Below are 13865 nucleotides of genomic sequence, written 5' to 3'. Positions count from 1 at the left end.
GAATAAAGCTCGTTTAGTTTGCATTTTCATTTCCAACCCCCAAGACACTCATTTCCCTTTCCCTGAGGGCCAGTGGGATTGGGACACAACCACCGGCGCTTGGCTGCTGCCCGAGCTGGGAGCGGGGCTGAACCCACTCAAAACGTCTGTATGTGAAGAGCCTCAAGTGCTGAAACTCCCACACCAAATTCCTCGATAAGGAAGGATCTGGGTCCAAATGCACAGAACAAGACGAGACTGCAGGTTTGAGTAAAGGTCGGTGTGGTTTAATGATTCCTCAACTTAGAGCCGTCATCTTCATGGCCTCGTCTGGAATCGCTCCACCAGCTCCTGTGCTGGGGACTCCAGAACTGGCTGCAGGTGGGGTCTCACCAGAGCGGCAGAATCATCATTAAGGTTGGAAAAGGACTTGTCCCCAAGTGCCACGGCCACATGGTTTTTGAACCCCTCGGGGGCTGGGGACTCCCCCACTGCCCTGGGCAGCCAGTTCCAGTGCTTCACCACTCTGTCAGTGAAGACATTTTTCCTAATATCCAATCTAAACCTCCCCTGGTGCAAATTGAGGCTGTTTCCTCTCCAGTCCCTTGTTACCTGGGAGAAGAGACCAGCACCTTCAGCGATCAGGAACAAAGCCTTTGTTAGGATCCCGAAGATATGGTTATTTTCTTCTCTATTTACAGCTCTGCAGCCTAATTAACGGGAATCCTCCCCTCTCTCACCAGCCCAGCGCTACCTTAAAGGTTGGCTACAGAAAGTCGCTGCACCCCAAGGCTTGAGCTCCGAGTCGCAGCAGTTGTGACGTTTGTTCAGGACGGCTCAGGCGCCAGCAGAGGCTGGAACCAAAGGAGGCTTCGCCTAAACCAGCCCCGTGCTCCCACCCTGCCGGGGGCAGAGCCACCCACAGCCCCACCAGCGCTGGCACCGCCCTGGGCAACGTCCTCACAGAGCAAACAGTGAGGAAACAACGCAACGGTGCAGCCGAGCTCTATGTTTCCCATGGGATCCGTGCCTCGCGCTCTGCATTCTGGTTCCATTTTGGGTTTTGCCTTTTTTTTTTACACTTCAGCTAAAAATGAAATATCCTCATAGCCGTATGAACTTCATTCTATGAAGGGAACCCTAGGTGGAGGAGGAACTGCACAAGGAACACAAACCGGGCACCATCAAGTTGAGGAGGCCTGGTGGGACATCCCGGTGATCAATCTCAGTCATCTCTGAGAGGTCCCGGCGATCCAGAGGGGCTCCTGACAACAGGAAGAATGTAAACACAGCTTCTCCCTTTAAAGACTGGGACAACTACAGGGCTGGTCAGTCTCACCTCAGCTTTTTCCCCTCCCGTGACTCTGTCACCCCTAAAGAAAACACAAACTTGCACGGTCGTACCTCCGTCTTGTTAGCTCTGGAAAGATGGTAGAAGACATTCAAGGTGTTGATGCTGCAGAGCCTTTCTCCAGCTGTGGCTCCTGCGGAGCTGCCGGGAACGGGCCAGCAGCCTCTCCCCAGTCACAAAGCCGTCTCCTCATGAATTCCCAATGCGACCTACAACAGCAGAGGAGGTTTTGGGAAAGAAACGTTCCTGAAGAACTCTATGAAAAGGACAGGTTTGATTGGATTGTTGTAGGGAGGTGGGTGCTGGTCTCTTCTCCCAAGTGACAGGAAGAGAGGGAAGGATGTTGAGGCTCTGGAGCGAGACCAGAGAAGAGCAACAAAGCTGGTGAAGGGGCTGGAGAACAGGCCTTATGAGGAACGGCTGAGAGAGCTGGGGGTGTTTAGCCTGGAGAAGAGGAGGCTGAGGGGAGACCTCATTGCTCTCTACAACTACCTGAAAGGAGGTTGTGGAGAGGAGGGAGCTGGGCTCTTCTCCCAAGGGACAGGGGACAGGACGAGAGGGAATGGCCTCAAGCGCCACCAGGGGAGGTTCAGGCTGGACATTAGGAAAAAATTCTTCACAGAAAGGGTCATTGGGCACTGTCAGAGGCTGCCCAGGGAGGGGGTTGAGTCCCCTTCCCTGGAGGGGTTTAAGGGACGGGTGGATGAGGTGCTGAGGGGCATGGTTTAGTGATTGATAGGAAGGGTTGGACTCGATGATCCGGTGGGTCTCTTCCAACCTGGTTATTCTATGATTCTATGATTCTATGTCCTCAAGCTGCCCCAAGGCAGGTTCAGATTGGACAGCAGGAGGAATTTCTTCCCCACAAGGTTCTCAGGTGCTGGCAGTGGCTGCCCAGGGGGTGGTGGAGTCACCACTGCTGGTGGGATGTGAAAGACGGGTAGACAAAGCGCTCAGGGATCTGGTTTAGTGGTGGACAGGGACAGTTGGACTCAATCTCAAAGGTCTTTTCCAACCAAACGACTCTCTGATTCTATAACAGATCTGCACGCGGACGCTTGGCGATGCAGGAGGAACAACACTGAGACTGGCAGCTCTTTCAGGAGTTTTATAAAAGTATTTGACTGAGATACGGTTACAGTTACCTGAGTATCGGAAATTACAATGCAAGGAATCTCAACAATGAATTTCAGTACAGCTCTTTACAATCCAGTGCCGCTGATCCCAGTTTCTCTACGAGTTCACTAGAGCACATACACACACACAGTGATCCTGGAAGAAGTTAAGACACCACAGAAAGGGGGCTGGAGATACCAACCTAACGGAGCCAAGAGTGCAAAGCCAGGGCAGCGCGGCATAAAAATCCAAACAAAAAAAGCGAGTGGTTTTGGGTTTTTGTTTTACTTTTCTCAGAATTACAAAAAAGCTTTTTAAATTATTTTTAAACACAGCAGCTGGATTAAAAAACCCCAACGTCCATACGAGATCAGCTGAAGACGTGACACATTTCCTCTTGTGTACAGTAACGCTTCCCGAGCTGCCTGGGACAATAAGGCTTTGTTAATTCTTAATCAGCAGCTCAGTATTTCCTTGTCTCACATTATCCTCATAAGGCAGAATTCTAAATCAAAGTTATTGTAATACTTGAAATTTAGGGTCACTTGGCAGTTGCATAGGAACAGACATTTGTGACAGACCAGGGATTTCTGCAGCTCAGCTGCTAAACCAGTTGAAGACCAAGGTGACAAGTTAATCACATTCTGCTGAGAATCCTTGGAAGTCCAGTTCCCGATCACCGATTAGCTGGGACAGCGCAGGCTCTGGGCTCAGCCCCGTGGTTTTCACTGGATCCCCATAAAGAAGAGAAAAGGGCACCCGTGGCTTTTACATTACTTTTTTTTTTTTATTTCTACACAACATGCTATAAAAAATTAACAGGATTTGTTAGCATTCACAAACCTGTGAATGTCTTAACCTCTGCCTTCAGACATGATGCCAATTGAACGCAGTAAAGTTACTTTCAATTCATTGTATTTTGGCCAAATCTGATGTTTCACAGATTCTCCATCTATGTTTTCCAACCTGGTGCTTGGGATGTCCAGCCCCCTTTCCCCACCCTAATACAGCAGAAAAGACGTATAAACATGCCATTTAAATTAAAGAAAGAAAAATGGAATAAGTGGAATCCCGGACTGCAAAAATATACACAAGCATTTACCTTTTTCCTGAACTAAACATTTCAACCATAAAAATATCCAACAGCCACACCCTATAGAACTAGGGCTAAGGCTATTGCAATTATAGCTATTCTTTATTTTAAAAATATAGGGCTGAAAGCCTTTTGGGTGATATTTATACATTAACAACATTTCTAGGTTCCCTACATGAATCATAAAGCATTATGCAGAACACAGACTATTTTCCATAGCTTAATCTTGCATTATCTGGCTTAATTTAATCTCTCTGGTAAATATGTTAGATAACTACATTTCATTGTAAGAATTAATATAAACAGAAAATATTTATAAGGCCTTTTTCTCCGCACGAGCTATATTCTGTAATACATCCTTCAAGTGGTTTGAAGTTGGCAAATTTTCCTCCTAGCAAAACCCTGAAGTCAGGTTTGTTTTCGCCGTCACCGACACTGAAGAGAGGGGCGTTTCTGGAACACCTCTCAGCACACGCACGACACAAGAGCCCCTCGCTCCTCCAGTCCTGCCTTCCAGTAAGTGCGTATCACTGCGTGGGACCTGGAAAACTCCTCAAGTCAGTTAAAAACTGTAGTGTCTTGGGTCTTCTTGGGCCCGAATCAGTTTTTCCCTCTTACAGTTTAGACAGAAGGGACAGCAGGAAAGAAATATTCAAGACCAGAGGTTCAGCTTTAGCGTTTCCCACTGTCCTGTTTCAGCTCTGGAAGCCTGGTAAAACCAGCTCCCGTGCCAGAGCTCTGAGCTGTGGCTCTGGTTTCAGGGGTGCTACACGCTGTTTCGAGAGCTGCGCCTCCTGCTACAGCCAACAGCTCGTCACTGAGGTTTCCTTCCCTCCCTTCAGGCAGGGAAGGAGCTGACCATACCCAGAAAGTGCATTCAGTCTAAAGGAGCAGTAAAATGCAAAATGTTCTTGTAAACCAAAAGAGAACTGAATACAAACAGATCATCGAGGGAAGGAAAATATGTTATGAATCCAACAGGAGCTCGCTACAAGAGTTACTGTAAGCTTTACGCAGCTTAAGGTGAATTAGCTCAGAAACCTCCCCCCAAAACTTTAGTTTCAGTCTTTATAGAATAATTTACTGATGCTCTGGCTTTTCAAAAACCTGCAGTCTGTGTCCGAACTTTCTAACCCTCATGGCCTTTGCCAGGATCACACACCAGGTAATCAGCAAAAATGATAAGTATTATCATTTTCCAAATCCAGCTGTTTTGTACCTCTTGCTGAGAACCCAACAAAGCCTTCAGAGAAAACCAACTGGAACATAAGAATAACACTGAGAATAACGTCCATTAACACTTCTGGCAAGAAACATCAGTCTGCAAATGGGAATCTAAACGGAATCAGTGCAATTCCAGGTGGTCTTGTCTTTTACAAAACAAGTAAAGTACCACAGTGTTAATATGGATTTAAAAGTTAAATGTGTTGCGCAGAAAAAGATCACAACTCTGGTGAGGGCACACAGAAATGTTCCAACATCTTTGGGCGAGTGTCTATTTTGCTGAAATTAGCAGGATTAGGAAAAAAACAAAGCAAAGCTACGCTCTGGATTTGTGCCACAGTTTGACACCCCTTTAACAGCAGCTTGAGTCCAGCTGGTGTGTGAGCAGCATTCAGGGAGGGGAAAAACAGTCTGGCCACGCTTGAGTTAGAAAAAAGAGCTTAAAGCAATGAATCCGCTCACGGTAGGAGAGGATGGTTCCAAGCTGGCTCTGATAACGCTGCTGTAAAGAGGCTTACGATGCTGCTGCAGCACTGCAGCTACCAATGAACTTCCCAGTGCATCAGTAGCGAAAAATGCTACTAAAAAGGAAAGATAAAACTATTGTTAAAAATCCGTCAGTCATTAAGGACACATTCTAATTAATGAATGGTAAAACAAAGCAGAGCCCAAAGCTGTATTAAACCTCTACTTAGGTCATAATTCCTTTGTAGCCATATCTGATTGCTTGTTTGATTTCTGAAAGTGCTCAGTAGAAATCCAGAGTTAACGTGGATAAAACCTCAGGATAACATCCATTGACTTACACATTAGTACTGTTAAATAAATCCAAGACATGTCTACTTTACAATGAAGTGTGCAACAAGCAGAAGAAGTGAAGAACATACAATGTGTTGAGTTCACATTCTTCAAGGTGCAAATTTTAGCTACTCTTGCCCAAATCCTTCTGTTTCTTCAGTTGCAAACAACAGCTTTTCCTTCAACTGCTCGTAATTCTTATAGGGTGGAAGGTCTAAGCGATTGAAACTGAAAAGAAAGGAAAAACTTAAGTCCTGAAAAATAATTCAGCCATCACAAAGAAGTCCGTTATGAATACAGGTAACAATTATTAAACTGACATAAATTTATACATTTCTGAGAGCAAACATTAGAGTCTGAACAGCGAGGGTTACTCAGAAGTGCAGTGTACTTGGTGAGAAATCCCAATACCTTTTCCTAGCTGGTTAACAGGGGTCACTGTCCCCATTTGAAACGTTCAATCTGTGCGGCTTTACTACTCACTAAGACACCCAAGGAGCTGAGTACAAACTGCCTCTTCCTTATGGAAGAGGGAGTGCGAATGTGGCTGCTTTGGAGCGCAGTGATAACAGAAGATCAATCCCAACCTCTTTAGACAACAGTGTTTATTACTTTAATTTTTCAGCCATACACAAATCCATGGACTTTACAAGAGAACGCTCCATGCCACAAGATTTCTTCAGAAGTTCAGCTACTGTTCAACAACGAAGCTGTTTGCTTTCACAGCCTCAGCTGTTGAAGCACATCGCCCCTTCACTAACAGCTCCAAGCTGACTCCTGCCAGCAAACCCAGCACAGCGGTAACATTCCCATTTGTTCCGTACTCACCAGGTATGACTCCTGGGTAACCAGTTTTCCTTTCCAACTTTTTCAATACAAAATTTCTGAGGTCCATTGCTCCCTGTAACAAATTCAAATAAAGAAGGGATGGGTCTGGCTCCCATTGACAGCTACATTATAGTTGAGGGCTGAAAGGCTTAAAACTCCAGGCGAGGTTACCATCACCTGCACAGAACAGAGACATGTGTCTGTCTTAAAAGATCTCTGCCTGGGTCAGACTGTGCATGTGGGGAAACATCTGAAGTGAGTTTGAAACTCGGTAATAAAACAGGTGTAAACGCTGCCTCCATCTGTTTCCATCATAGCTGAAGTACACGCAGGGCTTATAAAACAGCACACAATATGGACATTTTTAATGCATTTTTTAAAGATATAACTTGGTTCTTTGAAAAAAATGATATAATGCAGTAGAGGGAATATCAATACCTACCCATGAGGTCAGCAAATCCTCCCACGGGTAATCTGCATGTTCCAGTGACAAACTGCAAGAGTCTCATTCTCTTCTCATTATCTATTTCTTTCACAAACTGAAAAACAGTTAAGGAAATAAGCATTTAGGTATAGATTTGATATTCAGATTTTCCCATCCTCATCACCCACAGATTCTCAAATCACATGGCTGCTAGGAACAGCTGGGTTAGCAGGAACAGTTTAGATGTACACGCTAGAGGTCTGCTCAGTGATCCTGGCTGGTGTTTATGAAGCTGTGGCTGTGCTCTGCTGCTCCTGCTGGTCTGAGAACAGAACAGAGGCTACGAACCTGCCAGAACCATATTATCTGCCTGCTGGTCCTGGTGTAGTGCCGGTAGATAGTGTGTCTCTGCCAGTCATTCAAATCGATTTCCTGCATTCCACACAGAAGCACCTTTAGGGGAGAGAAAGGGAAATAAACAAACAAGTACAAGCTATGGCTTTCCTTCTACGACTTCCCACACAGCCAACCAGAATATCAACTACACTCATACTTCGAAGCATCTGCAATGAGAGCATTCTCGGTTTTAATATTAAACTGTACCCAAAACTTCTCCAGCAAAGCATAAGGACTGCTCTTGAAGTGTATTTGGAGAGGCCACAAAACAGAAAGCATCTCTGTCATGATGCTAAATGCTTGCATTTAGACATTCTAGCAAGGAACAGTTTGTCATTGCCCAACCATACAATTCTCTGCCAGGAATAGGATGTTTTGGGTTTATGTTTCTATCTTTCTGAATGGAACAGATGTTTTAGAAAGTGTAATTCTGAGATTTCCAGACCAGCTAGAACCTGGTCCGTTCTACATGCAAATGCAATCATTCACTGCAATCCCTGGAAACATTCAAGATCAGGTTGGATGGAGCTCTGAGCAACCTGATCTCATTAAAGATGTCCCTGCTCCTGCAGGGGGTTGGACTGGATGACCTGTAAAGGTCCCTTCCAACCCAAACCATTCTATCATTCTATCACATGCTGCATATCTGGTTTTATCTCCCTTTATATCAGGTTACTCATTCTTTGAATACAGACAAACTGCTGAGGATTACAAAAACAATTCATTATGACATTTCTACTGGCAGAATCGCAGCCTTTAGAAATGCGTAAGGAGGCTGCAAAGAGGGAAGTAAAGGGAAACACACTCATCAAATAGTACTCCATATGGTTTCCCTCGCGTGGCCTATCAGACAGAGCTGTCGGCCTCAGGGAGTTCTGCTCTCCAGACAGAATGCCTGGAGCTCACGTGCAACATCCTGCATCCAGCAATAGCAAACAACCCTTTACCTCCAGTTCCTTAGCATCAAAGTACTGCAAATACTGCTGTGGCAGAATTTCATTGAAGCCTTCAAAGAAAGCCTGTGTCTGTTCCTCCACACCCCGGGAAAGCCTCCACTCTGCTACTAGCCTGTAAAAGAAGAGAGCGAAAAGTAGTTTATACGGCCTGTGCCAATCTGAGTTCCCATCTTTGTTACCCTATTTTGAGATGAATTGTAAGCTAAATTTAAAAAAATATGGCAAGTCTGGAAAGTTCTGGGGACAGAGCACTGGATAATTTCACTAATAACCTTTGCTATGTGTGAAGAATTTGATCTTTATTGAAGTTAAACCCTATGTTTCCAACCATTCTGCTATGGAAAGTACTTTAGATTCAAAGAGGAGGCAGCATCTATTCAACGATTACATCAATGAGAGCACAGCAGTCCCTAGGTGTGAAGAACAGAGTGATATTTGTCTAATATTCTCCCCAGAAATCTCTGTCATTGTCTATGAAAAGGTGCAAACGAGGTCAAGTTCCACTGGTGAAGAGAAGCAGGACTGCTAGCTTACCAAGAAATGACTATGTCCATTTGGAAAGTTCCATATTTGTTTCTATTAATCATGAAACTTTGCTCTGTGGCAGAAACTCCACTCTCCATTAATAAAAGGGTGAAAAGCAGGCAGGAGACCCGAAGAACCTGAACCCAGGGAGAAACAGAATTCAAGCCTAACCTGTCAGGAGAACTGGAGTCTAAAGCAGAGATGGCTATTTTCTGATTGCAATCCTAGAAACTTTGGGAACTTAAAGCAGGATCCAGAGTCAGACAAAAGAATATGAGTGAAATTGAAATCCAAGCTCTCCCTGGGTTCCTAGGAACTAGAAGAGAAAGGTTTTCTGCAGATCCTCCCTATTTTCAACCCCAATATTAATACTCTGCAAAATGCCAGTATGTTTCTTCTGCAAACACCAATATTTTGTGAATTGCTGAAGTATCTTCAGATTACTCAATATAATGATAACAAACCCACTCCCTTCTCCCTCACTCCTTCCCATAAAAGAAGCCTTCACAGAACACATAAGAAAGAAAGAAAGGAAAATTCTACTGTGATTCAGGTTATTTTGTGCCTGCAATGTGCAACTCTTCTTTTTTTGCTAGCACATCCTCTCAGTTGCATGTTGAAGTTAACACCTTAGAGCAGATCTTATTTATTGCTGTGTACTGAGGAAGAGGAAGATATTGCAGGACAAACGTCACTGTGCATATCTGTATTCCTTAATCACTCCCAGGCTCCTTCCTGCTTAACCTATTGCTTTAAAACATTCTGATGCTGCAAAGAGAATCCTTCATTTATGACAATACAGGTTATGGCATCATTCGTAACACGGCCCTAATACAAAGCCAAGACCCGTCTGTACTATAAGAGCAGATCAGATATAATTAGGAGCAATCCCGAGTATATTTGGAAAGTAAGAACTGTCACAAAAGCACGCCAACATTTTCTTAAGTTCTAAAGAAACCCTACATAAATGGCTGGGTAGTATATCAGCAGGCTATGACACAATATAATGCCAATAATAAAGACACACAATGATTTAATAAAATCCTGGACATCCACATTTGTTGCTGTAATGTTCTCCTAACCTCTAGGAAAAACATGGACCTTCTACTGCGATCTTTGGGAAAAGCAGATTGTAAAAACTTATTTCTACTGATATTCTTCTTTCAAATACAATATCCAAATGATTGCCCTTGTCGCCAACATCAGCAAGAACTCAGAGGCAGAATTTCCAGGATGGTTCAGATTACACAGCTGGGCAATCTTTTCCAGCTAGAACTCAGGAAAGAAAGTGGGAGAGAAAAGAGTACCGTAAAGTCTTCATTTTTCTTACCTAATGTATTCTTCTTTGTTTTCTTCTGTGACCAGAATGTTGCTACCATTTGGCTTCAAATCATGGCTTTTGATTTCACCTAGAATTTCTTTATCAACAGAGAAAAACATTTCCAAGCCACATTCTTCAATGTCATTCTCTCTGTAAGGAAAAATATCATTTTAAATAACCGTGTCAGGACCTGATACTCAGTAGAGGAGATGGGTATGAAGAAGCCTAAGAAAAAAAAAGGTTTGGAGCTAAGTAATCAACCCAAATCATTCTAGGATTCTATGAAGTAGTCAGTGACCTCTATGACAGGTCCCCATTTACTGCCTGCTTTGATGTCCAGCCTCTGCGCTCTTTTTTAGATCATTAAAAAGCACATGTGCACCAAAAGAACCATACACAGTAAACATAACAGTCCAGTAGCACTGAAAGAACCTGCAGTTATGGGATGTCATAAAGAAAACCCATTGCTTTCAAATGCAGAAAGCAGCCAGCTGATGTGCACTACACACACAAATGCAAAGATGCAAAAATGTCTACAGATAATGGCTTAAAATAATACTCTGCTACTCTAGACTTTCCAAAAAATATTAATGGATTGATGCCTCTCCTAAGGTAAACAGTGTTATAGAATCATAGAATAGTTAGGGTTGGAGGGGACCTTAAAGATCATCCAGCTCCACCCCCTCTGCCATGGGCAGGGACACCTCCCACTGGATCAGGGGCTCCAAGCTCCATCCAACCTGGCCTGGAACCTCCCCAGGGATGGGGCAGCCACCACTGCTCTGGGCAATCTGGGCCAGGGCCTCACCACTCTCATGGTGAAGAAATTCTTCCTTATATGTGCACCTCATTACAATTCAGTTACGAGATCATTCATCAGTAATAGCTTCCCCCCAGTTTAATGCAATTTTCTTCCCTACAATTTGTTTTTTTCACTATCGTACTTGCTTGGTCTCTAAAACTCAGTGAGTCACAGATGAGAAAAATATGCCCCTTCTTTTAAAAGAAACACACATATATTTTCTGACTACAAAACAGAATCCTGAAATCTTTTATTGCCTTTCAGGTATCAGTTTCATGGTATCTTTACTCAAATATCAACTACTTTTAAGTATTCCTAATGGAATTCTAGCTCACAGAACCTTTTAGCAACACATTAAGTACAAAACACACTGCTCTTTGAAAACCAAAGCAAAATTCCTACCTCAGTTTGTAAAGCTGCTCCCCCCCATCTCTGTTATTCAAGGTCATGGTTCCCAGAGTCACCACCACAGGAGATACCAATCTTGTCTCTTATATTTATTTCTGCTTTTTAAAAAGCAATCTAATACCTTTTATGAACTTCTCAACACATTTTTAAAAGTACTGTGGTTTCGTATCATTCTTAAGTAAATGTTTTAACCTCTGCAGTCACATAAAAAGGAATATTTTTTCTGCTAAATTGTTTTTACTAAAGCAGAAGCAAAAAAAAAATTAACATAATTTGTCTTTTTATCTTTCCCTTCTAATTCCTTTTTAAAAATAGGCTGTTGGGAAAGTGAATTGCCTGCAGTACTGAAACAAATGGTGCACATCAACCAGCATCCTGGGATCCTGCTATTATAAAGTACACAGTCACAATGCTTTAGATCTAAGTTGGTTTTTTTTAATGATATATTAAAATATTTTTAACAAGCAATTCCAAAACAATTATGGTCTAGAGACTCCAGACCCTTTTTACTTGCTGCTCTTTGGAGAGGAATCTGCAAAGGAGCAGCCAGGGAGGACTCAAAGAATACAGATGTTGAATAGACAGGTGCCTGTGCCATGTGTACATGGAAAGCTGTACGTAGAAATGATCTGGAGTCACTCAGCTTGGAGCAAAAAACCAAGGACAGCTAGAAAAACACATGAGCATTAACTTCTTTAAAGCATTCAATCCTCAATATTAACCTTTACATCAAATTTCAGGTATGACTGCAGAAGAATTATGTGGTAGTAAATAGAAGGCTACATTTGTTAACTTCATGTTATTGTAGCACTGAACTTTTTATGTTTTCTTACCAAACCAGGTACTAGAGAGAGAGAAAGCATTAGTGAGTGGATTTTTGCTGATTACTTTTAATCACTCATCTGAAAGCTTTCAGTGGAATTCACTGAAGTCTTTTTATTTGCAACAACATTCAAGACTGCCACATCTGTACGCTGAGCTAGAATAACTAAAAACAGCAGAAAGGGAATGTAAGAAGCTGTGCAGTATATTCAATGAACCAGAAAGCCTTTTGCACAATCAAATGATTATTTGTGTATCTAAATTACAGTAAAAAATCCAGTATTACTTTGCAATTGATATAATCTATTTTCCAGTGTGAGTGCTAGAAATAAGCTCACACCATCTTCCTGACATAAGTGGAAATCAAACACATTTTATTGCCATTTCAAGAATAAAATCAAGTCAAACTCACTTTACCCAGATGAGAGAGTTGTAAAACTCTGGGTCAACAGATTCTAAATCCTTGAGTCCTACTGGTTTGTTTAGGATACGTTTATAGAACGGCAGAGAGAAACCAGTGTCAATGAATTTCCCATGGAACAGAGCCTAAAGAACATAAAAACAAACAAAATAATGCAAAGGATGAGTGAATACTTTAATATGACAACATTCTCTACTCTGTACCAACGGAATATGACAGCCAAAGAATTAAAACAACCTAGAAGATCATGGCTGCTAATGTGGAATTAATTTATACCAACAGTAGTTATATCCAAATACCTGGTAATAGTTTCAACTCAAAATGAATTGCTAGTTATCCATCTGATGGAACAATATTTATTTACAGGAAAATTAGATCAGAGAATGACTTCCTAATTTTGAACTTACCATGGCAATGAATCTTCCAATAAATCGGAAGTATTTCAGGTGGTCTGGATTAATATAAGAGGCTGGGTTTATCTGTAAGCAGTAGTTATCTTTCCCTGCGTATTCAAACAGGCAATACATAGGGTTCAAAACTTCGTGTGACAACAGAAAGAACCATTCCCTGAAATCAAACAAACAATAAAAAGACATTTCAAAGTAAATTAAATTAGAATTGACTTTAGATAACTCATGTTGACTTAGGAAACTGTTGGCACATAGGTAGTCAATCTGACTTCTTTTCCAGAAAGTACATCTAGACCACACTAAAACCAAATAGAAACTAACACAAATTAGGTATCAATATGCACAGCTGTCAGAGGTCTGGAAAATTCCCACACTTATCTAAACAGCAGATTAAAAGCCTACCACCGATTTAAACTTTAGGAGTTAAGAGAATACAAATTAATACATGCACTTCTTGGTTACATTCCAGTAAAGACTTCTGGTTTGGCAGTAAATGTCTGTTCATTTTTCAATCAACTTCTACTTTGATATTAAGGGTTGTACCAAAGGCTAAACACAGTTCAGTAAATTGTGCATCTCGCTGATTTCTCAGACGATTACAGTAATTCCTAATGTGAACTGAAAATCATTTGATAGAGTTTTAAGATGCATACATTTTAAGGGAATTGCCTTCCTCAGATACTCTGAGGAAAGAGAAGGAATAAACTTCACTAATGTTTTCACAGCACTGCAGTGTAAATATCTACTCTGGAGAAGCCTTCATACCAGCAACTTGGAGGAAAAAGATATTATTTGCCATTTCAATATAGTTTACCTTGCAACACCTCCATAATCTAAGCCTTCTTCACCAGGGAAAATAACCCACAAACGTCTCCGTAGATCCTGAGGGCTGAAGCTCATTATCTTAGTAAAAGAAAAACAATCAATTCTTTTTAAGAAAACAGCTATAAGCACCAGCTAGACTTATTACTATTTTCTAGCAATTGCATTT

General features: G+C 42.1%; 1 protein-coding gene across 2 annotated transcripts in view; it reads right to left on the bottom strand.

Annotated features, from left to right (window-relative positions):
* Positions 1–2423: 2423 nt before the first annotated feature.
* The window catches only part of ITCH (itchy E3 ubiquitin protein ligase), a 59726-nt gene continuing 48284 nt past the window's right edge, over positions 2424–13865 (bottom strand). For both annotated transcript variants that reach the window (XM_069871739.1, XM_069871740.1), the window contains exons 16-24: positions 13689–13777; positions 12872–13031; positions 12456–12589; positions 10021–10161; positions 8157–8277; positions 7162–7266; positions 6832–6928; positions 6390–6462; positions 2424–5789 (exon numbers count right to left, since the gene is read on the bottom strand). In XM_069871739.1, the coding sequence (XP_069727840.1) occupies positions 5690–5789; positions 6390–6462; positions 6832–6928; positions 7162–7266; positions 8157–8277; positions 10021–10161; positions 12456–12589; positions 12872–13031; positions 13689–13777 (1020 nt within the window). In that variant the 3' untranslated portion in view covers positions 2424–5689. The remainder of the gene's footprint in view (positions 5790–6389; positions 6463–6831; positions 6929–7161; positions 7267–8156; positions 8278–10020; positions 10162–12455; positions 12590–12871; positions 13032–13688; positions 13778–13865) is intronic.

Source organism: Phaenicophaeus curvirostris, chromosome 18 (assembly GCF_032191515.1).
Source record: "Phaenicophaeus curvirostris isolate KB17595 chromosome 18, BPBGC_Pcur_1.0, whole genome shotgun sequence".
NCBI lineage: Eukaryota > Metazoa > Chordata > Aves > Cuculiformes > Cuculidae > Phaenicophaeus > Phaenicophaeus curvirostris.
The sequence above is the reverse complement of the archived record's forward strand: the minus strand, read 5'-3'. Positions and strand labels throughout refer to the sequence as shown.